The sequence below is a fragment of the Chroicocephalus ridibundus genome, chromosome 1 (assembly GCF_963924245.1).
Source record: "Chroicocephalus ridibundus chromosome 1, bChrRid1.1, whole genome shotgun sequence".
NCBI lineage: Eukaryota > Metazoa > Chordata > Aves > Charadriiformes > Laridae > Chroicocephalus > Chroicocephalus ridibundus.
In genome coordinates, this window is record NC_086284.1 from 157,560,971 (window position 1) to 157,588,098 (window position 27,128).

The 27,128-nt window shown below is 44.7% G+C and overlaps 2 protein-coding genes across 7 annotated transcripts; one reads left to right on the top strand and one right to left on the bottom strand.

The window, feature by feature from the left end:
• Positions 1-197: 197 nt before the first annotated feature.
• Positions 198-19,552, top strand: LOC134508401 (trichohyalin-like). Of its 6 annotated transcripts, none has more exons than XM_063319995.1 (12): positions 198-328; positions 549-768; positions 2,828-2,919; positions 3,103-3,280; positions 4,429-4,657; positions 5,268-5,833; positions 6,749-6,869; positions 8,123-8,367; positions 9,966-10,129; positions 10,838-11,087; positions 11,419-11,659; positions 19,440-19,552. In XM_063319995.1, exons 2-11 carry the CDS (start codon positions 748-750, stop codon positions 11,641-11,643), a joined length of 2,091 nt encoding a protein of 696 aa, XP_063176065.1. In that variant the 5' UTR covers positions 198-328; positions 549-747; the 3' UTR covers positions 11,644-11,659; positions 19,440-19,552. The 6 variants fall into 6 exon arrangements, with proteins under 6 accessions (XP_063176065.1, XP_063176094.1, XP_063176084.1 ...); XM_063320024.1 differs by lacking the exon at positions 19,440-19,552 and adding an exon at positions 1,415-1,483 and having other exon boundaries at positions 2,828-2,938; positions 11,419-14,607; XM_063320014.1 differs by lacking the exon at positions 19,440-19,552 and adding an exon at positions 1,415-1,483 and having other exon boundaries at positions 11,419-14,607.
• Positions 14,806-25,961, bottom strand: ADCK2 (aarF domain containing kinase 2). The gene is made up of 8 exons (XM_063320051.1): positions 25,034-25,961; positions 24,155-24,301; positions 22,493-22,621; positions 21,769-21,864; positions 19,486-19,737; positions 17,891-18,019; positions 17,181-17,234; positions 14,806-15,924 (listed from the first exon to the last, which is right to left on the bottom strand). Exons 1-8 carry the CDS (start codon positions 25,949-25,951, stop codon positions 15,781-15,783), a joined length of 1,869 nt encoding a protein of 622 aa, XP_063176121.1. The 5' UTR covers positions 25,952-25,961; the 3' UTR covers positions 14,806-15,780.
• Positions 25,962-27,128: the final 1,167 nt, after the last annotated feature.

The following is a 27,128-nucleotide window of genomic DNA, read 5'->3' on the forward strand; positions in this document are numbered from 1 at the left end:
AAACTTGCCGTCGCCCACAGAAGGCGCAGAGGAGGGAGCGGATCGCCCCTCGCCCTCGACAAACAGCTCATTTCGGAGTGGGGGCAGAAAGCGACGCCGGCTGCGTCGTTTAGGAAGGGGTTAATGAAATAACCCTCCCCTCTTCTCCCCCCTCCTAGGCCGCCCACTTGATCCAGCCCGCGGCGTCCGGTTGCGTAGCAACTGGGCAGGCGCCCGGTGATGGCCGTGGCGGGTCCCGCCGACACGTTCCCGAGGGAGCGGCGGGTGCGGAACCTCCTCCGGCGGCCGCACCGGCGCCCTCTTCAACGCCGTGCTGTTCTCCGGAGGGGTAGGCAGGCGGGGAGCAGGCAGGCAGGCGGGGAGGAGGGCGCCAGCCGCCGGGGGCCTGCAAGGCCTTCTCTGTAGGCCGGCTGCTGAGGCGGGAAGGCAGGGACACCTGAGCACAGAAATACCCGATAGAGAGTCTCACGTGAGCAAAGAGCTGCATGCGTGAGTGGGCTTTTGTTATTTATTTCTTCTTATTCTTGTTTTTTTTTTTTCCCCTATAGCTGTTAAAATGGTGCAACTGCCCAGTCAGATGCTTGCGTAGCTGAAGCAGCAGCCTGGATTCGATCCCTGCGCTTTGAGAACGGCACAAACGCTGTGAGTGGCTTGGCTGCGGCGTTTGAGGACCCGGGCTGACAGTCAGTGTATCTGTTCACTGACGTACTCCCAGAGCAAGAATCAGAGGAAATCTGCCAACTTCTTATGGAGAACAAGTTGCATCCAGTACGTGTTCTGTACCTGTTGGGAGATGGGAGATTCAGATGATCAGGAAAGAAGCAAGCAAAAAATAATGGAGAAAGTGGCCAGACAATTAGGGGGGTCCTTTCAAGCAATCCAGCTCCCCCCTACTGCTTCTGAAAACGTATGCCACTAATACAAGATTAGGGCATACTAATTAGTTCCTCTTGAATCTTTATTGGATGACATTTCACAAAGGAGAACTGGGGAAGAGTTTCTGTGGCCCTCTGGAATGGTAACCTTGTTTTGCCTAACAGCTTATGAACAAAGCAGTCTTTGGACAAAGATTTAAAACAAGTTTGGCATTTCTGTGACAGGCTGTACCTGACATCCCGAGCTGGCATATCCACCCTCCTAATTGTACACTCACTAATTGTTTCCTCACTGCTTGTGAGGAAAGAGCACTTCACATAGCCCCTGAGCAAAAGGCATCACCGCCAAGACTTGGGGTCAAATTTGGCTGTATCTTGGTCTAGCTCCATTTACTTTCGCAGGGAAAGACTTGCCCTGTAAAGTGATTTCATTGAACTTCACAGACCAGCACTTGAAAAGAGGTCTCTCACAGGTGAAGGTGAAGATCCTGTAGGAAAGAACAAATGCCTTAACTTTGATTTTACTTTTTCTTTGCTAGGTAACTGTACAGCTTTGCCTACAGCCAGTGTATCCTGATTCACAGACTTGAATGTTATTTTACTCTTAGGTGAGGGGGGTCAAATACTGTCTTTTAAATAAATAACAACGTCTTCTAAATCTGTTAACATCCCAAACAGCTGACACTCTCAGCTGTAACAGCATAGGTTTTGCGTGTCTACCCTGTGGATGTCCTTGTAGTTAAGGGATTTTAAGTTCCCTGCTCTTCTGAGTCTCGTTAACAGCCCTAGTGCATTTTCAACAACAGTTTACAGGGAATAGTGGCAAACTACTCAACCGTTGTTTTTACTTAACACATGATTAATGCAAATAGAGTTTATCTTTTCCCATAAAAGCTGAACATTTTAATATAAGTTTTGTAGTTTTGTTGTCGACTCAACCTCCCAACTCTCTTGCATTTTGTCTTTCTCCCTTCTCGTAATCCCTGGCATATAATTCCCCGTGTCATTGATCTCAAACACTTCACATTTTCTATCCTGCTCAGGCCAGATGGCTCCACTGCTGGCTTTGACCTGCAAAGGCAACTTTGTCTTCTACACTCAGTCCCCACCTTCTTCATTCTTCCTTGACTTCAGCTCCTTTCATTGACCTTACAGCTCTTCCTTGCTTGGAGAGTTTGGGTAGCTGCATAAGAAACAGGGTACAAGAGGAGGCAATGCACACATGGCTGCTGGCTGCCCATAAGCTACTGTTTTAGAACCAGGGGCAGATGGACTGGAAGGAAGCCAGCAGGGTTGATAGGTCTGCATTGCTCCTGGGGATGGGAGAGGCAGCTCCAGAAACCCCACCCTGTCTCCATTCTGCTGCCTGTCTCCAAGCTGTGCCTCGTCCTGAGAAATCGGTATATTTTCCAGCTGCAAAGCTCTTCATTTAAATCAATTAACTAAAAGGCATAAGAATTAGTAAGAAAAGAAAACTTCTGATTTAAGAATCACACGCTTACTGCTTCCTTCACAGTAGAATAAAATTATGATAAGATCTGAAATGGGCCAAAATGGATACCTACTATAGCTTTGTGTGTACTTGAAATGACATGTTGTCTTTTGAAGAACACATATCATCATGATTGAAGAAACAGTGATACAATACACCTGCTACATATCTAGCAGCTGAACAGAAGGCAAGTGAAATGCAAGGGATTTTTTTTATCATATAGTTCTTATATTTTATTTTTTATATTTCTTGTTTCCAAGCATGATTTCTTAAAATCAAAACCATTTATGATGAGCTTACAAATAAACAGCATAGCACTGTAAGATAGTATGGAAGAATTCAAAATATAAAGTAACATACTGGAAAGTAAATTTAAATTTTAAAATAATATTCCTGTTTAAGGATTTAAGTGTTCAAAGATGATGCTCATCTGCTTCCATCTCCTCCTTCCCCCCTCCAGGTAAGCTCCACGTCCATCTCACGTGTCCAGTGTTGTCATACAGCTAATAAAGATCCCTTTGGCTCTCTGCTGCCAAGATGTCCTGTAACGTAGTAAGTTCAAAATCTAAAGGTGGGTCACTGGAAATGCAGAAAAAAAAAGAAGCTAGGAAACAAAGACAGTTATTGCGGGGTGGGTGGGTGTCCCATGTGGATTTAGTTTGTTTTCATTGCAGCAGGTTGCAGAAGTTCTGTTGCCAAGGTCTTCATTACTTCTTGTATTTTTGTTTTCTACAGCTTTCCTGTTTGTGCGTGGAACCCAGATTCCCTTTGTATGACCTTGATATCCTCAGCAAAAAAGAATTTTATTGATTCTTCCCCAGAGGCTTCCAGTTTCATGAGGGGGGCTCGTGTGTTGGCAAGGAGAGAAGCTGATGGCTATTACTACCTGGGCCACATTGCCCAAGAGGTGAAGGTAGCTATCGATTGGGAACTATGCTGTAAGAGCATCTGTGTGTCTTTTCCCTGTTCTTCCCATGTCTCACCAGTCCCATGCCCTTGCTGTGGGCTGGCTCTGCTGCGATACAGTGCACTTCATAACCATTATTCTCTCCCCACATCCTGTTTTCATCAATTTGCTGATGGCTGGCTGTTTACTGTGAGGAGTCCTGCAAGCAGAAGCAGCCAGGAAAACAACCCATTTTACTAGTTATAATAAGTTGTTATTCAGAGACAATCAAACAAAACAGGTCCCTTATCCCTATTGTCTACTTCCGCCCAGTCCAGCAGCAAAGTCAATTAGCTAAAAAGCATTAGTAAAATTAGCTAAACAGCATTAGTAATAGTCATCCAAAATGTCTGCCTCCAGGGACCGCCTCCTCCTTACCAAATTGAGAGCTTTCCTCATTCTCTTCCTTCTGTGTTTCTGGGATTTGTGAGATGATTTTCGATGCCAGACAGAAAAATCCCTTTCTGCAGGCTTTCTTTAAAAATCCAATGCGTTTTCCAGTTCATAGGTTAGTTAAATAAATAATGATGCTAGTATAGCTGAGGATGGCTGTAAGTCCAATGTAGGGTGGAACGGATGGGGACAGCTAAAGGCACGAGTGACTAGCTGGATTTGGGGCTGACAGCATTATGTGTGTAAGCGCACTCATAGATCTGCAGGGAAGGCTGAGATTTCAGTAACAGATCTGCCCCACGCCCATTGCTGGAGGCTTAAATTAGAGCATTTAAATTTATGAGAGTTAATGACGTTTTACTGGTTTGTTATCCTTTTGATTGCAGTATAACAAACTGCATCATATACAGCAGTTTCTTTTGGCTGCTCTTTTTCTGATGGGAGGTTTTCCTGGTAAAATTCTGCCTCAGCCAGATAAGCCTACTAAAACCTAAGTTCAAAATGAAAGGAAGAAAAAGACTGTCAGCCCCTTAAGCTTTTTAATTACTTTTAAAGTCCAATATGGACACAGTACAGTGAAAAACCTGGTAGAATAGGAAAGCTACATTCACAGATCACGTTCCACTTCCTGGCATTTCTGCCACTTCCCTCTTAGCACTTATGTTTGGCCATTAATTGGACCCAGATGTCTGTCTTGCAAACTGCATGTTTTACTCTTGTAGGGCTCCAGAGAACGCTTTTTAATTGAGTTTGACACAAGTCGCACTCTGAAAGGCAAGGTACAGCTTCACATGCAGGAAACGCCTCTCTACGACATTCTCCACTACGAAGATGCCAGGCGACAGCCTCTTGCTCCAGGAGACAGGGTCTTGGCACCATGGGAGGCTAGAGCTGAACGTTTTGGCCCAGCCACTGTGCTGAAGGTTATGGAGAACGAGGAAGCACGTTTAGGTACTGGGTATTGGCTTTCTTAATAGTGCTAGACTCGCCACAGTTGCTGGTCACTATACAGAAAAGAGAATGGTCTCAACCATGGAAAATTCACCACCTGCTGCTTGGCTTCTCTTCATCATCGTTGTTTTTTTGTTGTTGGCACTAAGCAGCCTGTTCTTTTTTTCAGTGCCAGAATTAATGCAGCTCCCAGAATTGGCCTTTGATTTGTTCTGCGAGTGGAAACTTCCTAAAAATGTGGAGGGCAAGGGGGGTGGTGTCCTCCCAACAGAAGGAGAAAAATGTTCCTGGCCCTCATGAGTATTCACCTGATTATCTGTTAGTCTAGTTTCCAGCTTTTGCACGGTAAAATCTTGGCTCGCTGTGTCAAGAGAGAATTTTGCTACCTGGTTTGTCTTCAGAGGAAGTTCAAAAGAAGTTCAAATTTTAAACTTATAAAGAAGAAATCATGGAAGTTGTTAGAAAATTGACTGAAAGACAAGCTGTTGCTTTTATCTCCTTCTAAAAATAGGATCTTTATCTCCTATCTCTTTCTAAGAGATAAATCACACAGGTTGACATGCTTCTAATATATTCTTTGCCTTTTTTTTTTTTTTTTCAAAATGCACAGCACACAACAGAAGAGGAGTGCTTGTGAGCTTCTGGAATGGGCAGACTAAGGAGGTGTCTTCTGACCAAGCTCTGCGGATCCCTCTGCCCTTAAGCGAACGCATCATCCTAGAACTGCAGATGCCTTTAGCAGCCAGGAAGATGGTGGTGGATTCAAGCTTGGATTACCCATACATTGTGACACCGGGTTATAGAGCCTCAGGCCATTACAGGCAGGGTCGCTCACACCTGGACTACTGGCCAAGGGGTCTGTATTCAACCCAGCCATGTGCCAAGTGCAGCTGCAGGTGTGCCTCACTTCCCCATTGCTGCCTTGCAGCCTGGGAACCCACATGGCCTACAGGGTGTGAAGTGCAGGAAGAAGATGCCTTCATCCCAGGAACAAGCTTGACTAAAGAAGAGCACAGCAAGAAAATAGAAGAGCAGCTGTCTGAAGTGAGGATTTCTTCAGAAAGTGTTTCCAGAGAGGAAGAGAAAAAGGAAGATAAGATATTGAAGACAGAAAATGCTCCAAAAGATGTTCAGTCTTGTTTGGAAGAGGACAATGAGGATATAGAACCTAAGAAGGTGAAAAGTGCTTCACTCTGGCTCTCCTGTTAACTTGCCTTCTGCTATTTGCATAATGTCTGCTTTGTTACCCTGAGTTTTCTGCTCTTGGTACCGAAAATTATTAGAGGTTTTAGGCCTGGCCCTTATGTATGCCTGCTAAAGAATGGAGAGACTCTGCTCTGCACTGTCTTCCTGATCCTTTGACCTGGGAAAGAGCTAGAAGCTGTCATTGTCACTGCCTGGAGCAGACTTCTAGAAGCTCTTCCACAGATGCAAAACATGAGAAGTGTCGCATAGTCCAGTTCTTCATCCTGCCTCTGCGTGAAGGCAGTAAAGGCAGGAAAAAGCATCAGGCAGAAGACTTTACACCGGATAAGGATTACAGTAAGGATTGCTCCATACCAAGGCAGTCCCTGGTGTAATGCTATTAAGATATTTCTCCACCCGCGGTAGAGGCATCACCTCCCAGAGACCAAAAGAGACTTTTGTGATCCTCAGTATTTGATTTGGGGTTGTGAACAGGGCACTGGATGAGGATTAGTAAGGAGGAGGTTAATGTGCGCTGGCTACTGCCAAACTTTTGTCCATTGCTCTGCAATGGTTAGAATCCTAATTTCTGGCATGTGCCAGAAATGCGACTGTCTTTCAGCCAGAGCTCCTCTAATCTCTTTTGTACCAGTTTGGACCCTTCCAGGCAGAAGTACTGCCAGTTTTAGGTGATCTGAAGATACAGAGAAACCCACAAAGTGATCAGAAGTTACTCTACTTAAGGGTTGTTTCTTTATTAAAGAACTCCCCCAGAGGCTGGGGTTTTTTTTAATTCTTTCTCAAACTTTGGCTGCAACTTAAGATCTTACGTTGTAAATCCATGAAGCTAACCTATTCTTTTCCTTATCAGGTCTGGATTATGATTGCATTTCTTGTTATTTCTAGAGTTCTCAGAGGGAGATGGCTCATGCTGTGGTTGATACTGCTGTCAACACAGACAGCTGGTTAATGGAGACAGTCCACAGGGAAGAACCAGACAGCAGACAGCAGGATGCTGAAACTGAGGGTAATTTTAAACACAGAACATGGTATTGAAATTGTAGCTGTTTTATCCAAACATAAGACTTGCCACAGAATATCAGTGCAGCAGGCCTTCATGTCTAAGGTCTGGTGCCATAGTTCTTGATGTTTCAAAACAACACGCCATAAAGCCATGCTGAATATAGCCAGCGTAACATACTACTATTATATACATCGGTATTAATGGTAGTATGGCTTGAGAAGCTGTAAAACTTCTCAAGATGAAAGGTTTTGAGGTGGAAGATGGGGTTTTTTAGCTTTTACACATACAGTTAAAAAAAACAGTATCAGCCTTGGGTTTTCTTAACCTTTATCATACTACTGACTATAAATATTATTTATTATAAAATTTCCTTACTTTAAAAATTACTCTGTAACATTGACTGCCTAGAGCAAAAAGATTTCACCAGGACTGGTCTGCACAACACTCCTTCTCTTATCTGGGCTGAAAATTATTGCTTTATAATGTCATTGGGTAAACTTTTGTCTCCTTATTATCCAAAAGGGGCCGGATCATGATTTTAATCAAATTGTTGCTGTCCTCAGTTTAAGCTAGTTTTGTGACAATTGCAGGCATTTAAGTGAGCAGTCTGAAAGCCTAAAGCTTTCTCACTTTCTCCAGGTGTTACTGCTTTTCTCTGTGTCACTGCTGGTAGAGGGAGAATGAAGAGTCAAACAGAGGTGCACATTTCTTCCCAGATGGTGTTCCAACATCATTCCATGCAACAACTGCCCCTTAAATCCACACTGTCTTTAGCTGAAAGGTGCGAGCAAGCTCCGCCCATGTTCTCAGTTACCCAAAAGCTGCCTTAGCACAGTGGTGTGCCCAAGCTAATTTCTTCTGTCTCCCAGCAGGATGTATAGCTCAGGCTTTGCATTATCAAAAATTTATAGGTTTTTTTTGTCTCAGAACATTGTCAGAAGCAGCTCATGTCTGTCTGCGAAATACCATGTAAACCACCCCTTAGCCTGAGTAGCTGTAAGTGCAGTCAGTGATCTTGTGTTACCAGGCAAAACTCTTGCTTGACCGCAATGACAAGCTTGTTTTTTGAAAGCTGGGACCTGTTTTGTGGACACTAAAAAATGTCCTGCATCCTCAGAGGGAAACATTGGTACTAAGTCATAAAATTCCTGCTTGAATATATTTTATATGAGAAGACTTTTTTTTTTTAAAAAATTTGCTTTCTTTTTTTAAGCTGTCTGTAACTTCTTATGTCCCTGCCCTAATTTATTTGAAAGGTCTTTTTGAGTCCAGAGTGGCAGAAGCTCCAATCCAGCATTCCCAAAGGAGCCCTTCCCTGGGAACCAGTGCTTTGGTCCCTTTCAGGCGCCAAAGCTTCTTTGACCGAGTGAATCAATCGCTAGAGAAAGACAGCCTGACCATCGAATCAGCTCTACGTGTACAGAGACCACACAGTGCCTCCAATGTGCAGGCTAGGAGATCCACAAATCTCCTAAATCTTCTAAAAGACAAAAGCATTACAGTAAGTGTTTGGTCCAAATTAGATTTAGCTATTAGGATCAAGCGATATGTTTATGTCATGTGAGAATATACTCTCTTTTGATCTCTTTCTCAAAGGTTGTTATTGCAACAAAAATTATGCCTGTGTAGAATAATGGCTATGCATAAAAGAAACATAAGGTTTCCACTTGGGAATCAGCGTTGTACAGGAACAAGGCACTTCTGGTATTTTTACTCAGTACTTTTGACAGAGTTTTTTATTTCAGATCTAATCTCTTCTAAATAAACCTCTCAGCCAGCTCTACTAGATAGCAAAAAAATTATTCTTCTTTTACAGATATTGCAGGCAAAAAAGAGAAAGTCTAGGTAGTCAGCTGAATCCCGTAGCAGAGAGTGCGTGTCAGGGCTGGGGTGGAACTTGGAGTCTCCTAATCCTTAGGCCCGTCCTTTGCCTGCTGGAAAACACCCTGTGCTCACCTCCCACCTATAAACCACCTTTGAGTCTCTCTTTGATCTCTCCCTGTGTATGTCATTAAACACAAACCATCCGCAAGGTACAGTTTTTGCAAAGAATAGCAATACACTGGAGAACAAGGGTGTTTACTGCCCCTAGGAAGCCATACAGATCAATGTGTTGAGAGAGATCAGTCAAAACGTGACATGAGACTGGCAGGGACATTCTTTGAAGGTCCTGTAGTGTTTTCCAGCTTGTGGTATTAGAGATGTCCTCAGGAAAGGACTGGAAGCAGACACTCTGATTGCAGAGAAACAGCTAATGGCAGGAACATGCTAATTTCAGCTGGGAATAGGAGAAAGGATAATGCATTTGAGAGAGGAAAATATTTCGTGGAAACTCTGTTCCAGCCCCAAACAGCTCTAGCAAAGTAAACTGGAATGCATGTCTTAAGTCTTGGTGATGTTTCCTTGCTCCTTCCCTCATACAGAGCACTGTAAGGAGTACAAAAGAAATAAATATTTCACTATGGCTGTGAAAAGAAGCCTTGTAGGTGTTCCTTCCTCTCTTCACACAACACAGTACACTTAAAAATGCAAATTAGGAACACTGCCCAGCATTGAAATGCAGCTACTACTGAAGAAAACACAAAGACTGCTTGACCATGGGTAGAAATCTCAGACAACAGGAAGTGAAGAGTTAATACACCTACACAGAACTCCAGGAAGATTTTGTGTTTGGCCAGAGGGAGGCAGATATTTCTCTTTCTAATAAAATCTAGTAAGGAATCCGTAATATGATTTGTGGTCAGAATCTGTATTTCCCATCCAATCCAGAAGCTGACAGAAAGACTGGGCAGTTTTAAGCATTGGCTCAACACCGGAACAACCAGAACAGCACAGCCTACTGACCTATGAAGAACTCTTAAAATCGAATTATCAGGCACCCCTTTGTTGGTTAAGCCCAGTCTTTTGTACAGGTTTTAGCATCATACTCAGTGTTTTCACAGATGGGAAGTGACACTGTAGTATTCATAAGCCAGTGCGGCTTCCAGAGCTCAGGAATGACATTAGAAGACTAAGCTGTTCTGGTTTTGTAGGTTTACAGTTTGCATTAGAAAAATATACTGATGAGATTAAGGGTTTGTTTTGGGTTGTTTCTTTTAGAAATCAATCCTTAATGGTGCATCTCAGGAGAGATGGAGAGAGATGGACTTCAACAGAGCCAAGATTGAGCACAAAAGGTGGCAAAAGGAACGGAGGCAGCTGGAAAGGGAGCAGCAGCAAGAGGCGGATGGCATCCGACGCCAGCTGTGCAGGGACAACCAGAGGTGATACCTACGACCTAACGTTTTTTTGTAGTAAATGTTGAAAGGTTGGTAATGTCTACTCCCTAGTGCTCTCATTGGGTCTCTGAACATCACATGTTGTGCCTCATGCCAGTCTCTGCAGAGTGGTCATGGTGGTTTACTAATGGGAATAAAATTGGTGATTGAGGTATGGACAAGTGGGTACACACGGACCCATAGCTTTTAGCATTACCTCCAAGGGCAAATTCCATTCAGTCTGTCCTCAGACCCAAATTCCCTTTGCCTCCCAAATCCCTGTTCCCTGGCTCTGACCCCACAGTCCACTTAAGCTTAGCAGGTCCTTGCCCCCATGATCCACCTCCTTCCATCTCTTCTCTTGCCCCTGTGGCTCCACCATAAATACACGCAGCCACCCAGTCGTCCACATTAGTGCTACAGCCCTGCCTGCACAAGCCATTTCCTTGGTTCCTCGTCTTCAGGGCCGAGAACACAGGTTCTGTAGTCAGGTGAACAGATGACTGCAGTTTGCTGACATCAGGCACCAGACGATCTGGGGGTTTTGCCACCTCTGTTTAGGACACAAGTTTAACCCTTGTAACCTAACAAAGAGTCCTGGAGTATTAACTGAGCACGGATTGACAGAATATCTGCTTTGTGTCTTATGCACTGTCTTTTTCTTTTATTGCTCCTTCTTTCTGAGAAATTTGAGAAGTTTTGTTTTGGAAACAGGCAGCGGTTGCGTCAGAGAACATTGCAAGGGCTGGAGAAACAGCTGGAGCACAAAGACAGAGCTTTGCAGCGCAGGGCACTGCTCCAGGCTGCTGGGGCAGAGAGGAGCAGGAAGGAATCCTTCTTGTCAGAGGAGGAGAAGAGGAAGGCAAGTGAGAGGCTGCAGTTCTTAAAGACACAGCGTTTGCAGAGAGAGGAGTTGCAGGCAGAACGCAATGAAAGGAGCTCTGAACAAGAGAAAGAAACGCTGGTAAGGGCAATTCCAGAAATGTTCTGTATTCTGTACTCCCATGTTTCCACCAGTGGCACCATCCAAAGTATTTGTCTTTCACCTATTTTATATCAAATATAATTATGTCATTTAGAGATAAAGAAATGAAGAGTAACATTTTTGACACATGTAGGAAGGTGAAAGATGGGAAGTAAAATTCTCCATCTCTGTGGTAGAAGGAGTCTTTCTGCATGCAAGGAAGGCTTTTCCATAGGTTATACCCTTTTCTGCATTCTGCTAGTGATAATTGTGGGTGAAATTCAGCACGAAAGCTGGCTGTACAATTGTAAATGTCTTTATTTTTATGTAGGATTTCCTCAGGAGCAGAATGCAGTCACAACAGGAAATGTTGGAACAAGAATCACAGGAGCAGGACAGGAAACAAAAAAAGCACCAGGCTGCCAAAGGGAGAGTGTTCCAGAGCAGAGACCGTTCACACCAGAAGATGGAAAAAGAAGGCCAAAAACTCTGTGACCTCCAGCAGTACCTCAGAGAACAGAATCTTTTGATGCTCCGGGCATCACTGCTAGCGTAAGGAAGCTGCAGCATGGGTGAGCAGGCCCTTGAGCAGTTCACAGACCTGCTCTGTGTCTTGTAGGTGCGAGTCTTGTAGGTGCTGGAGGTTGGGTGCTTGAGTGCAGTTGTGACAAGTGGAATTATGATTCCTGGAGAAGTCTTTAATGTCCTTTTCATTGCAGCCAGAGTGCATTTTCGCTTTCCTTTACATGCCTTTCTTTATGGAGTTAGTATTGTAGTCCACCTCTGCCAAATGTTATTCTGTGACCCTGCTGGCAGACCTGACTCCACAACAAAGAGCTACCTGGGTATTTAATATGGAACACAGCCACGGTGCCAAGTTTCTGCCCCAAAAGCATCTGAAGGAGGCCGGCTCTTCCCACAGGACTCCAAGGAGTCAGCAACCACAGTGCTGAGTGTTGTAGTCTGAGGCTGGTGAAAGTGTCATGAGACGATGCAGAGTGGAGCAACAGAGGACCTGTGAGTTACGAAAGTGATTGAAAAGGTACAAGATCAGAGGGGTATCAGGTTGTAGCTGCTTTCAGGATGACAATGACAGGGAAAGGAATTAGTTAAGTGAGGGCATGGGCCATACAATAGAGTAGGAAGTGAAGAACAAGAATGAAGGTCAGGAGAAAGGCCCTGGGAATGAGTCCCTCAAGGGAAGTGGTGCAAGCACAGGGTAATACAAACCTAACACAGGCTAATACAAAGTGTCCCAGTGCACATGAGTTGTAGAGATCCATAGGGAAGAAGTCACAATACATATGACACAGTTGTGCTACTTCCTGCCAAAACTGCTGTAAGGGGCAGGGCAGGGATCCAGTGACATAAGAGGTGCTTCAGAAAACCCTCCAGCTTGGGCCTCAGGTAAGTGTAGATCTTCTACTGCCAGGGCATATGTACTGTTTGGAATACATAGGCCGCTTGCCTAGAGGAAGAACGACTTGTAGAAGCCCAAAAAGAAAGATAGTTTTTTGGTGACAAGCCACCCTTTCTAGGCATTGTGATGAGAAAAATGTCTGCTCTCTGAGATACCCGTCTTTGGAGAATCACCAAACCCAATGGTGGGCCTGGGGATCTGTTCTGCCTACGATCTCGCTTTCAGGCTGGCAGACTCCAAAAGCAGGAAATCTTATGTCAGAAAGATACTCAGATATCTTTGCAGATAGGGTGCCTGGTCAGAATAAACAGACTTTTTGCTTTTTGTTCACCATGAATAAATGACAATGCTACAAAGACAAATGAATTGGCAAACTGACAGTTAATAAATTGCATAAGAAACCGAGGTAGCCATACAACTATAGGAAGAGTTCCCCATTCAGGCGATAGCATAAAACACTAAACGTGACTCCCCTGATTTTCTAATTGCTTTACTGACTTTCCTTAACAAAGCCTGTGGTGTCAGCCACTCCCATGGACAAGCTATCAGCTTCTCCCCTCCCCTGAAAGGAAAGAGTAAGGCACCTCAAGAGACAGTTTGCTGCAACAGGAAAGGAGAGAAGAGGTTTTTTTAATGTATTGTACTCCGATTAGTGGAGGTGCTTTCTTTCACAAAGCAGAGGAAGAGGTTATAGTTGCCACATCCTGAAGTGCTGTCCCTCTTCCTCGTATCATCAGAGGTACAAAATATAGCAGCTGTGTCACAGAGAATGCTGTTATCAGCTTTGGGTAGCCAGAAATGTAACTGTTCTTTTCATGTGAGGATTTAGGAAAGCAGAATGGGCATGGCACAATTTATTTGCTGGAACACTCAGAACCGTATCGAAGGACGTTCTTATTTTACACAAAATTATGCTCATATATATGAATAATATTTGTAATACCTTGTTTTAAGCAATACCTAAAACCAAACTAGATACAAAATTTAAATGATGTTGCCTCATACTCTGTGTACACTTAGAAAGAAACATGTTACACATTTTCTGGCACATCGCTCAGCAAAAAACATTATTATAAGAATTTACCCCCTTTTACAGGAACACAGCACCAGTGATAACAGCATTTTCTAAAAAAAAAACCTTAAAATTGAGAAAATTGTAAAAGGGAGCTCCTTTGAAATTCTGCCAAATCTTTTGAATGGCCAGCAGTTTCTCAGCAATAAATCTCAGTCTGTGTTCCTCCAGAGATAACTGAGAGGCTATGCCTTCAGCTTCTCCCAAAAAGACAATTATTAAAACTGTCTCTCATCCAGATGTTTACAAACTATTCTAAGGCCTTAATAGCTAAAAGGGGTATTTTTAACTTTAGGATCCATAATATGCATGAACCATACTGAGATTTTTGTTTAAAAAAAAATAGGGGGAAAAGGAAAGAAAGACAAACCTATATATTAAGTGAAGACTTTGACATTTTGTTTGTTTGTTTAAATTAAGTTCTGAAAAAAATGTAACTTGCTGCATATATTGAAACCATATGTGAAGCACACACAGTTTTGCATTTTAGATGTGGAATTCTAGAATTTGGTTTAAGCTCGGTTTAGCCTCTGGAAAAGTTGGGAGAAGTTTGCTCAGCAAGAAGATGGGTGGCTGTGCCCAACACCTGCCCAGCTGATGGACGCAGCAGAGTGCTGTGCCTGGCACCTCTGCCCCCTACCTGGGGTAGCTGGGTGGGAATGGGAGGGGGCATCACATTACTGAGTGAAAATGGGTGCTGGCAGCACATGGAGATTTTCTTTGATGTAAAGTTTGGGTGCTGCTTGCTTTTCTTCTTTTTCAAGTTCTCTTTTACGCAAAATCATGTGCTAGTTAAGACACCAGGGTACCTAGTTATAAGTCTAACTAGACTTACAGAAACAAGCCTAAAACTTAAAAGAGATTAAACTCTCCTGCTTCTTTCATTCTTAAGCATTTGGAAATGGAATACGTAATGATTAAAGGAAAGTACATGAAATGTATTGAGCAGAATCTAAACTTATTTTTCAGACTTCATTTATATATCATTAATCATTATTTTATAATCACCATAAACCAGCAGATTGTCTGCTTATGTACTTTCTCTACATTGCTTCACCATCTGAAAACAGACCACTGCAGCCACCCTGTGCAGCTGCCATTTCACATACAGTATATCTGGGAATATATTTAATATTACAGTATTTCCAAATATTCATAGGCTGTGTTTCTCGCTATTTAAAAACAGCCATAAAATAATTTTAATACTACTATTAAAATAACTGACTGTAAAAGCCATGCAGAATCTAGAGCTTTTGGTGGCTTTACTTAATTTTAAACATTCACAATGTGTTTTCCATCTATTCGGAAAATGCTTGGACTCCTTATTTTGCAAACTATTGGAAAAAAACCCCAAGCATTTGCATATTAGTTAAGGTTTTGAGGCGACTGGAGTTGAGACTAGGTAGTAGGAAGGAAACACACAGGGGAAAAAAAAAAAAAGACTTTTTTTAAGGTTAAAAAAAAACCAATGAAGACCAGTATAAATATTCCCAAAAGTTGTTTTTATTATGGATTTAGCTTTTCTGCTGAGGCAAATATTTTCTTTTGCTGTTTATAATTCAAACTCCTATAGTATTGTGCTAGAGTATGGAAGTTTGAAAAATCAGATTGACTCGTCTGTTTTTATCATCCAAAATGACTACGAACAGACCATTCCACGCAGGATCTCGGGACACTTCTACAATAAAAGTAGAAGTTAAAAGTACAAAAGACAAAAAGGTTTACTGGCTTTTTTCAGCCTGAATTAGGGTGTTAGAACATCATTTCTCATACCACAGTGACAGGTAAGTCAGTAAAGTAACTTTAAATATTTACCCTGATAGATTTCAAAACAGACTTGATCAATGAACATCTTTTAAAAGACTTCTAGACAAGTAAGACTCATTTTCTCATCAGGCTGCAGTGATCTTGTGCACCTAAACTACATGATATGTCAGTTTAAAAACTGCCAGAGCACATTAGCTCTTAGAACTGCATAAAGTCAGAACTCTTCAACTGTGCAAAGTCTTCATGGTTTCTGGAACAGACCTCCTAATCATCCCATGCCTGGTGCTTGGCTAAAATGACTGAAGGCAACAGTCATGGAAAGTAACCACTGCATGGCACTTCTGAGATATAGGTGACTTTTCACTTTCAGCTTCCATCAGCTCGCAGATGGCATAGGTAACCCTGCACGGTGAAAGGGCAGCAGCCACAAGAGTCTATTCGAGGACAGAAGCTGCAGTTTTGATGAGCAGTGGTTTGGCTGCCTCTAGGATGTCCAGTTCCGGGTCCAGTGAACGACCAAGACCTTCCAGAACCATGATGGCAAAGATGATTGAAGCAAAATTGCTCTCGAGCTTCACCTAGAATGACAAGTGACTGAATGAACTCAGTGGAATTTTTTTTTTTTTTCCTGAGCCCATTCCACAGAGGTACCAGCTCTAACTAAGCTGAGAGGGAAAGGAAGAGGCTGGGGAGAGCATATACACATCTGAAACTATACTGAAACTCCATCACTTGGATTTCAGAATACACTGAAATCCAGTAGCAGGCCCAGAAATAAGAGAACAGTTTCAGCGTAAGTGCCCTAAGGAAACCCAGGAGTTTGTTTTTCAGTTCCAAGAAGGGGAATGGAATTTTTTTTTTTTGTTCCATACTGGAATAGCAGGAGCTTAGGAGTGCTCACCATTGCTAGTGTACTTATAAGCTTCAGTAGTATCCAATGTCCTTGAACACATGCACTTGTGTAAGGGGGAGATCACCTTCTGAATGGCCATGAAAGACCTCCACAAATCACAGAGGAAACCATCCCCTGCTCTGCATGTGAACAAACTACTCCCCAGTTCCCAGCCAGGCACCAGGATTGTTTCAAGGCACACCGGGGCATTAAGAATTCATGGAATTGGGAGGACTTGCTTTGTAAGGGCCTAAATTACATTTCCTGTTATTAGAAACCAGCTGAATGACAAAAACCTCTAAGGAATGTTTAGGGGGACCCTTTGCAGGCCGGGCAGCCCTGTGGCTGACAACCTTCTCATCTCCTCTAATTCAAGTCACCATAGCTCTGTTGATTTCCAAAGTTGCTTGCAGCCATGGAAGGTTGTCCCTCAAACACTATAAGGAATCTCTGTTCTGTGAGCAGCTCCTCACTTTTGAGGCCTCTAACAAACCAGTAAAGCGGCCTAGCGCTGTTACATAACCACGTATCAAGAAAGAGATCAGGGAAGAAAACATGCAATGATACACAAGCGGAACATATATCAGATTTCATTTTCTGCTTCTAAGGGACTATAAAAAAAGAGATAGAGAAAAACCTACGTGTTACAGAAACATTCCTTTTAGTAAATAAATTAGAATTCCTTTTAGTAAAGAATATCAATGATTAAATGCAGTATTAAGACAAAACCCAACAAAACAGAAATTGGTCTTGGTAGGGTACATATCAAGGCCTGAGAAACAGTATGCCTACAATACCTGGATGCATTCCTGCAGCCTCCCTCTTAAGCAGTTTGTTTCAGAAGTCAGTGTCCCTCTCCTTGTGACCCCTTCATGTTCCCCATAGTTCTCCCTCCCCAAATGAAATTCCATCTATTGAAGGCAGACAGTGACAGGACCTCACCTTATGGGTCATCAATAGTTTAAAGACATTCGAGAGGAGATTTGCCACCTGAAGCTGGAATGAAAAAAGAAGTTAACAACTGATCAAAAAAACTGTGGTCAAGAAGACTGAGCCACGTGAGTGACAGGCAGGATTCTTCTCAGTGTTTGTTACCATTTTGTTCTAGTGATGGTACAAGATTATTGGGCTGGAAACAGACAACACTGAGGTATGATCCCCTGACCCCACCCAGGATAAGGAGTTCAGCTGTGACCCACGGTTCTGCTGATTTGCCAGCCCAGGAAGGCTGAGAGTGTCTGACCTCACAGTAGTACACAACATGCACTGATTTGCTCAACAGCACCGTACTACACTCTCTGAAGGGCCCAGGCTGGCCTTAGCTAACAGGATGCAAGTTGTAACATCAGGCTCAGCAACTCCTCACAGGGAACTGCAGATGTTAGAGATTATTTTTTTAAAACAAAAGAAAGAAAGGAAGCAACAAAAAGAAAACCCCCAAAGCAACCTACAACCAAACACATGATTTTTTAATTAGAAGGAAATAAGAAAGGATTTTATGGACTTTTGCTGCACCTGAGAGACTAAAAGTGCCCAGTACTGGCTGGTGGTGCTGATAAGATCAGAGCTGGCCTTTCCACATGGATCATTCTGAAAGCCAAGTTGCACTGAATTACAAGTAAGTGAGGATGGGACATAGTTTGTGCACTTGCCTTTCCTAGGGCAATGGTGTTCCCCCGGACCTTGGTCACAAGTTCCGCCATCTCAGCTTTGAATCGCTCAATGTCTTGGCACTGGTTAGCACGGGCGTGATGAAGGATCAGTTCTGCCACTCTTTCCCCCTGTGAAACAAGTTGAAAAGGAGAATCAGAACTTGATCACTGGTGCCAGCAAGGCCTACAGGGAGCTGGACATCATTGTCCCTAGAAGGCCTCTGCTGCATAGGTCCCTGGAGGAGGCATACTGCAAGGAGAACTCCCAGGGCCATGCCTTCCCATTCCAGCAACGGAGACACAACAAATCAACAGAAGCAGGTGCAGAAAGAGCAGAACTAGTCCAAAAGTCTTAGCTGGTATCTGGCAAAACCCTGCTTATTTTTCTTGCAGGCCTTGTCAGGTAGAACACAACAAAGACATCTCTCAAACAGTCAGGAGAACTTTCAGGGGGAAAAATAAAACCCACAAGACTGTAATTTTTGTCTTAGCAGAGGAGATAATGGTGTAAGGAAGGGCATATATTAATCTCCCTTAAGGGCTAAGTCCAACCTTCCATTTGAAAACCGCAGAGGAAGAGAAAGCTGATTGTACACTAGCAGATGCTTGACAGGAAACGGGGGGAGCCATATCCAAGCTTCACTTCTTGGAAGGTGCGTCTGACAGCAATATACAGAGCCAGAGGCCCCAGGTTTGGCAATAAGACTTGCTGTAGAAGTTTTTTTACCTGTAGATCATGAATCACACCCAGCCTGAGCAATGAAGGAATTGCAATCAAATGTTTGTAGTTTTTGTGTGGTAGCTGAGAACTTAGTCTGGCAGCACAGGATGGACCCGAATACGTGGTTTAGCACTGACTCCTCAGTATGTTTCAGCAGATTAAACTGACCAAGTTAAAATGTGTCCCTCCTGAGATATGCTGGTGAGCCATCCAACCCACAGCTGAGAAACAGCAACATGCAAGTATGAGCACAGATGCTTGTTCTCAGAATGAAGAGGAGACATCAGCACCAGATTCTTTAGTCCATTTGAGAGTGTATTTTAAGCAAGTGGGAAGGAGGATAAAGTAGTTCCCCTTATACAGAGGAGCCTGGCAGAGGCCAGACCCTTCTCACGCCCACTTGTTTTGCTTCCTCTTTTCTACAGACACTGACGCAATAGCAAAATAGAGGATGGCATATGGGCTTTCCAGCTGCAAGGCTGCAGAAGAGAACATGTGTGGAAGACCAAGATGTTAATCCATTCCCTCCTCTTCTCTAGCAAAACCTGGCAGATTCTGCAACAGTCTCAAATGCAAGTGGCTCCCAGGCAGTCCTAACTTGCATCAGAAGCACTCCTAACCAGGGGGTGGCAGCCCATTTAACTGCTTCCCATTTAACAGTTTTTGTTTCCTGGGACGCTGAAATTGCTCCACTCTGGCAGCCTCCTGGCTGTAGTTGAACATCTTATGCCTACGTCTGGCATAGCTTCCATGCCAGCAAGTCTCCTCTCCTCTCTTAGGGAGGATTGCAAGGGGAAATAGAGATAAAACTATCACTTTGTCCATCAGATTTTCCAGCTGTCTCCCTTCCCCAGCCTCATGACAGAGGCCTCACCTGGCCCTGGACCACAGCCGTGAAAACCGCCCGGAAGTTCTGCATGTCGGCGCTCTGCAGCTCCGCCACGATCCCTGCGTCCAGCAGCACCAGGCAGAGCCGTCTGAGGGGCGGCTGCACTTCCACCACAAGTGTGTCACACAGGTCCACGATGGCTGTCTGCTCCTTGCAGCTGGTGCTGACGTGGGCTGTGCCTTGAACCAGGATGTTCCCAGGATGCAGGTCAGCATGGACAAAGTTGTCAACAAAGACCTAGAGGACAGGCAAGTCTTAGAGCAGCTCATTCCAACCAAACCTGTCGACACCAAAACTCTGAGGCAAACAGCAGCGGTTTGTTCCCGGTCTGTTTGCTGTCGTTAATAATGTACATTACCCTATGCAGAAACACAGCAAATGGCTTCTGCTGGACACCAGCTATGCTGACATTGCATGGATGCTACTCACTCTAGGGGAGTCAGCAGAGCTGTGTGAAACAATCCAGTGTTTCATAGAGTTAATTTAAGACAGCCAGGAGTCCCTGCAGGGAATGGTAGTGCTCTCTGGCAATTAACCCTAAACTGGGGACATGCTGGTGGGCCTTGGCAAAGAGTAATGCAGTAAGAATAGGCCATTTGCCATTAGTGGCATGGTTTATAGTGAACGGTTAACTTTCTCTAGTCTGGGACATCAACCCATATTACAACTGTATTGAAAATAAGGAAAACAAGAGAAGAGGAAACAAGTGTACGTAGCACTTCTCTGCCTCTGCTAGTAGTTAGCAACAGAAAGGACCATCAAGAGGGCAAGCACAAGACAGTACTTCCCCACTAACCCTCCTGGCCACCTGGGACTGCAGGACTTCCTGCCCCAAGGAGGTTATCTTTGTATTTCATGGATTTCTCCTACGATTTGTGCAATTGCCACATAAATAATTAGAGCTGTGTGAAAAAAAGGAGTTTTTAGGTGTTGCCTGCAAAAAAATTACCTCTGATAATTTTATGTCCTCCACATTGTTCTTTTGAGAAACCATACACAGCAGATCCATATTCACTCTCATGCACTCATGACTGCATATATCTCTGTCACAAGCTACTAATTTCTCTGCTTTCCAGATTAAAGAGTCCAAATTATTTCACCATTCCTGTATGGAAGCTACTCCACACCCGTAATAATGCTGGCTGCCTTCCTCTGCACCTCTTCTAGTTCTGTTAAAGCCCTTGAAATGGAGGGTCCTAGACAGCAAGGGACTGGAACTGCACACAGTATTCCAGAAACAGGTATTGGTTTTACTTACAGCCATAATGTTGTTTCTTTAATTCTTTCTACTCCTAAAATTTGAGGGTTTTGCTTTACTCCTAACCATTGAATCCAACGTTAGCATAAACTACTCTGGTTCCACTATTGCTTTTCTGAGCAGTAAAAGCTATTTCAGAGTCTGTCACGCTACATGGAGTCAGAACTGCAGGCCTCGCAACCACCCTAGCATAATGTTGCAGTTATCAACTGAATTTCATCTAACGCTTACTGTCCATCCACTCAGTACTGTGAGGTTCTTTTGCAACTCTTCCACGCTAGTTCTCAGGGCTCCTCACAAGCCAGTTGTGTCACCTCTCAACACTCCTTTCCAGATCATCTGTGGTTATTTCAACCACAAAAGAACTAGACAGCCAGAAGCTGAATCATAAGCTGAACCTGGACAGGTTTGTTTTCTTTACTCCATATTTAATGCTTCCTTAAAGAAGGCAGTTTTGGAGGAGGGGTCAATAAATGAAGAAACTAGCTAGCTGCGTTCCCTGTGAGTCACATCCAGTCTCTGCAGAAAGCACGATATTTGCTAATTACATTGCACTTTATAGCACTTGGGCAATATGTGAATATTCATTAAATGGATTAGTAGGTTTCCTAAGCAATGCACTGATCAAGTTGCATAGGAGGACCCTACTGTGTGCAAGCAGATCGCCCTTCTGCAGTGGAAGAGGCTCCATGTCAGTCTGCAGTAGTGGTGTATCTAGCCCAGGCTTTACTCAGGCCTTGTGTTACATTGCACATGAAGTACAAAGCCTCCCTCTGCCAGCTGAGGAGCTGCACAGTGCCCTAGCAGCCCAAGTCCTGGGTTACCACGAGATACCTGGCATCCACAGGCTAGCCCCAGAAGGCACAGCTGTATCATTGAGTCCATGGGGAAAAGGGTAGGAGACGTGGGAAGCAAACAGGTTCTCTCTTTAGCCATATTGTCTTATTACCCCAAATGAGTTACTTCTGCAGGAAAACCACCTTCCCTTCCAGTCACAGCCAAGTGCCTACCATTTTTAGCAGCATGTCCATGCCCATCTTTGCAAGTCTCTGCCTCAGCTCTGTGGCAATCTCTGCATGCAGGTAGTGCGAAATAGGTTCACTCTCCTGAAATAAACACAGAGCTGGAGTCAAAACACAGGTGCCGAGAGTTGAGAGAAGGCAATGAGAATACCCTAGAAAGGACCTGCTCAGTAGAGGCTGCATGTAATGTGATGGAGAACATAAGAGAAGCAAGGGTTTGTTCTTTAGAAAGAGGGTGTGATACAGCTTCTAGCAGAAGTACTCTTGCCAGGATCACATGCACGAAAACTAAGGCTGGGAGTAGCTTTTGTCTGAGACTCAAACATCCACAAGGGAAGAGAGGCAAGCATCAGAAAGTGTCAGATTGCTGAGCTCCTTGCTTTGACCCACCACAGAGGAGAGCTGAAGCATGGTGTTGATTTGCAAAGCCCAAGCAAGCACATGGTGGCTGGACATACTGCTGGTCTGCTTAGTTTCAGGACAAGCATTCACTTCTATATGGAGTTGTCTGCCACCTGTCTTCTGGGATGCACTACTTACAAACAAAGAGAGTGAAAGAGACACTGAGGAAGGACACCAATCTCTTTAAGCAAATAAGAGGAAAGCATCCTCCTGCCTCTGGTTTGCTCGTTCTCAAAAAAACACCTCCTTGGCATGTTCTCCTAAGGGCCTTCTCACTGCTACCACCACTCCCAGACCCTGCAATTCTTACCTCAAATGTTTCCACTAGAACATCTGTCGTTACCAAAGGCCGAAGGGGAGTTGGAAACTTTACAAAATCGACATCGAGGAAATTTTGTCGGAAGCGTTCCAGATTTCTGGCCTCATAGCGTAAGTCAATCTCAAGGGAGAAAAAGCAGGTTGGAAATTAGATTCGACTAGAATTAGATCTGCAGGATCTTGTATGAGGACATGACTGTACTCAATACCAACAAAGCTAGTCAGAAAGCCAGAATGAAAACAAAATAGAGTGGTGCTTCTTACATGCTTATAGCTTTCCTGATGGAAGAGTAGAGTAACAGACTGGGTAACAGATGGCCCACAACCCAGCACCTTCAAAATATGGGTGACTTACTATAGGCATGGTGCCTCAAAAAAGACCAGGACTGCATTATTTTCAAGGGTAAGACAGATGCTGAAGCAAAGCTTACTGTCCAAATAGCAAGGCAGGCAGACAGAGTAGAACTGCAGCCCTAGCCTCACTTTACAGGTAAGACAGCCACAGCAGGAAGAAACTTAATGTAACATGTACAAAATAATCCACTATGCAAAGTTCTGACCCTAGCTCTTCAGTGATACAGTGCCGTGACACAAGGGCATCTCTCCTGCCCACTGCTGCTGCTCAAGGAGGCAGGATAACCTTGCCTCACCTCCCTCATCTGGAAATGGGAAATATCCCAGGAATACTTCTTGTTCTTTCAAAGAGAAATGAAAGGAAATTACAACAAGCCTATCAGATGTTTGTTTTATCCTCAGTCTTCAGTGCACCCACCAAAAGCTTTGACAGACTAAACTGGTACTAATGACCTCGAGTCACATCTGACTAGAGTCAACAGTTTACAACATGGATTTACTGTGTAGATTTTTTTGCAATAGTAGAAAAGAATTAAGGCTTTCAAAAAGTTTGTAACAGACTTCAGACTCTGCAATCTAGACACAAAAATGAAATTAGCAGATAGTTAATTTTAACAGAAACATAAGACTAATTAAGCCTGTAGTGAAATCTTTATAAGTTCGGTAGTAAGGACACTTCAGGACTGTGTCTTTAGAAGACATTAGTGAATCTGGACATGTTTTCAGATCTATTTGCAAGGCTTAGCTTTACCAACACTATGAGTCTGATAACAATAACAGTATAGAATGTATTATTAACTTATGTAAAAGTATGTTAGTTATGCCAATACATATACCTCAGTGCTAACAAACATGACGAGTGAGTATAGACTGCAAATATATGTGTAGGATTAAAAAGAAAAAACACATGCCTGAGGATTTGTTTGGAGAGATTTTTTTTCCTAAGGAGAGGTCTCTCACCAGTGGTTGCCTTCACAATGCTGCAAAAAGGACTGTCAGTATGGCTAGCTAGCTGTTCAGGCTGTTCACTAGAAGACATACTCAAAGTCTAAAAAAGATTTTTAAATCTCATAGTGCTTGTTACATTTTTTCATTGCTTTGGGTTTTTTTTTACTCTCTGATCATATAAGCTTTCCTACAGTAAGATTACGATTGATTAGAATAAAGAACATAACTAAAGAACAAGCAAGCCTTCATCTAACCCTTTAAAAAGTAGCAGTATGAACAGAGTTAGCACCAGCCAGTAGCAAACAAAGGGCAGTTTTGTTTCAGTACATGGGGACCATGGCATGGCACGCACCTGCTGAATCATAAGCTTCTCAAACTCCTCCACAATCTCTGTCAAACTGAGCCACTTGAATCCAGGGAGAAGTCCAATGATGTGGCTACCCATCTTCATGAGAAACAGATCCATCTGGACTTGGTGGACTAGTCCAGGGTGCAGGACCTGCACAAGAATGAACGGTGGCAAGATCAACTCCCCAAACGTTGTTAAAAGGATGGTCCGTTTCAATCAGCTAAAGTGATGTGTTCCAAATAGACAGAACCCAGCCTATAAAACTGGGAGCTAACAAAGCTTCCCCAGCTAGTCCACATAATAATTTGCATTTTGACATGGATTAAGGTGTAAAGAAACACATTATAATCTTCAAATGGAATATATCTGTGCTGAAGCCTACCATCTCACCCCATACCATTTTTCATTGCTTTTGCATTCTCACCCTCTCCGTGCCATGCAGTACTGACTAATATTTGGAACAGCTCAAATGTAAGATTTCTTTAAATAAGTTTTGCTGGAAAGAACTTGTCTGTTACAGATTCCTTCATGTGATGAGAAGAGATTTCGTTTTCTGGAAGGTGAAACCAAGCTTAATATTCATTATTTTAACACAAACTGGGCCCTTGCAGGCATTTCTGGTATCCACATGCCACGTCAAAAATGCCACAGGCAGTATGCGTACTCGAGCTCTCTGGACTGGGAAGAGCTGTGACCACCGTAAGTCTAGATTGCAGCTGGCTGGAACCAAAGCACTGACAAAAGACATCGACGGAGACAAGCATCACTTCTTTTGCTCTACCTGCCCCTAGCCAGCTACTCATCCTTTGGGAACCAAAATCTGATTGGCCTTGTCCAGCACACTCGATTTTCATACATCTACTGTCCAGATGCATGACTTACTTTAATGGCTACAGGCGTGAGATGTCTGGCTGATGAAGGATTTGCATTCTGGAGTGGTTCGGTCATCTGCTCCGTAAGGGCTGTCCCATTCACAGGACTTCCCCAGGAGCGGTCTGCTGGGCTCAGCTCCTCTTTGCTCCTCTCATCCCACATCTCCTTGCTCTTCCTCTTCCTCAGCCACCTGAGGAGGCCTCTAAAGCCTGACACTTCCCATGCTTCAAAAGCCGACCATAACTCTGAGCGTGGCGACAGGTCCTTGGCTTCGGAGCCAGTGATAGCTGTGAGGTCAGCATAGGCTTTATACACCTGGGCGACGCAACCTGAGCCGACCGGCTCCCGGCTTTGGAACTTGAGGATGCCTGTCCAGTCCTCCCCGAAGGCCTTCCGCAGGAGCTCGTCAGTATGGCCCCACGGATGCGGGCTCACCTCAACATGCAGCTTCGAAAACTCATCACAGAAGGCCTCGGAGAAGAGGTCCCTCCGGGTGCTGGCCCACTGTCCCAGCTTGATGCAGGTGGGGCCAGCAGCCTCGGCCGCCCTCCGCAGCAGCCGCAGCCACAGGGCACCTAGGCCGGGCCACAGGCGGCTCAACGGGTAGAGCAGCAGCAGGGGGCCGAAGCGCAGCAGCAACCCGCAGGCCCGCAGACCCAAGCTGAACACCAGACCCAAGCGCCGCAGCAGCCCCCGGGGCGGCCGCTCCGGGCCGAGCTCCCCTACCCACACCGGCCCCCGCTGTCCCGGCCTCTCCTTCCAACCCGTCCCAGCGGGCACCGCCAAGGCCACCGCGACCCAGCGTCCGGTACGCAGCCCGCCGCGCCCCGCAGTCGGCCAACCGGACAGCACCCCCCTCGCCCCAGCAGCCCGACCGAGGAGGGGGCGCGGGAGCGGCAGCAGCCGCACGGCGCCGCCCGCCACCATGACCCGCCCGCCGCCGTTAACGGCCTCTAACGGCCGCCCGGGGGGGGGGAAGGGGAGAGGTGAGGGCAACCAGCCAATCAGCGCCGGCGGGAGGTGGCGGCCCGCCCCTTAAAGGGACAGGGGCGGGAGCCTCGAAGGAAGGTGAGGTGGTTCTTCCCGCCTCAGAGATGGCACCTGGGGGCTCTGAGGGGAAGAGCCCGGCTGAGCGGTAGCCTCTTGGGAAGTGTCCCCTCAGGTTCATGAGATGCCAGAGGAGGACGAGAGGCCCCTTCCCTCTTGTCACTAGGCACCCACAGGGATGTGGATGCATCCCTGTGGGCACCCAGTGACAAGGGGGAAGGGACCCGCGCTTGAGGCCTTCACGTTTTCATCCATTTTGATAGTTGAGGTGGGCTCTTGCCATCTTGGTTTTGGGCCCACCTTGGCTTGGAGCGTTGCAGGGAATACAGGTGAAATGTGAGTGGCTGACACGTGGGGGGGGTACATCAGCCACTGCAGGGTGGCAGCCACCTCAGCCACCTTTTTTTTTTTTTTTTTTTTTGTTTCCATGATGTGAGAAGCTGGTGGTGCTGTTTTTCTAATTTTAAGCCAAAGCAGAGTTGTTCCAGCGGTAGTTGAAGTGTCGTGATTATTAGTGATTTCCTTAGTGGGGTATTAATGAAACAGTGCTTTGGCTAATAAGAGTATCTGAGGGCACATGATGGCTGGTAAAAGAAATTAAAAGGAAAAGCCGGCTGAGGTGATGATGGTATTTCAGTAGAGCTACTGAGTTGTTTCATCTTCCAGGCTTGCTCTGAACCTTAGGCTTTCTGCTCTGACAGCAGTGCTGGGGCTTCTGGCTATTCCTGAGTAAACTGGCAATGTATTAACCTCACTTGTAATTAGATGGCTACAAAGGATTGCTCATATCCTTTGCAAAGGACACAGACCTTTTATAAATTGAAACTAATGAACCTGCTGCTGAGGACGACATCACTGGGGTCTCCCTTTTGAGAGCTTTTGTGTATATGACTGCAACCCATCAAAGATTGTGTTTTAGGGGATGGTTGCTGCAAAGGTGACACTGCAAGTGGCATTGCCATCGTGGCTGTTCAGCAAAGCTATGGTCTTGTGCAAGGAGGCTTTGGGCTGGCAGCTGGTGGCCTTTCGCACTGGAGTTCAGTCGTTTCTCAGCTTT

Excerpts from the sequence above, each read along its gene's own strand:
- LOC134508401 (XM_063319995.1), top strand. The coding sequence starts at position 748 with ATGGAGAACAAGTTGCATCCA. Across the intron at positions 5,834-6,748 it reads AGGATATAGAACCTAAGAAG|AGTTCTCAGAGGGAGATGGC; the intron begins GTGAAAAGTGCT and ends TGTTATTTCTAG. Across the intron at positions 10,130-10,837 it reads CTGTGCAGGGACAACCAGAG|GCAGCGGTTGCGTCAGAGAA; the intron begins GTGATACCTACG and ends TTTTGGAAACAG.
- ADCK2 (XM_063320051.1), bottom strand. The coding sequence starts at position 25,951 with ATGGTGGCGGGCGGCGCCGTGCGGCTGCTGCCGCTCCCGCGCCCCCTC. Across the intron at positions 24,302-25,033 it reads TCACGCCTGTAGCCATTAAA|GTCCTGCACCCTGGACTAGT; the intron begins GTAAGTCATGCA and ends ATTCTTGTGCAG. Across the intron at positions 21,865-22,492 it reads TTCTAGTGGAAACATTTGAG|GAGAGTGAACCTATTTCGCA; the intron begins GTAAGAATTGCA and ends TGTTTATTTCAG.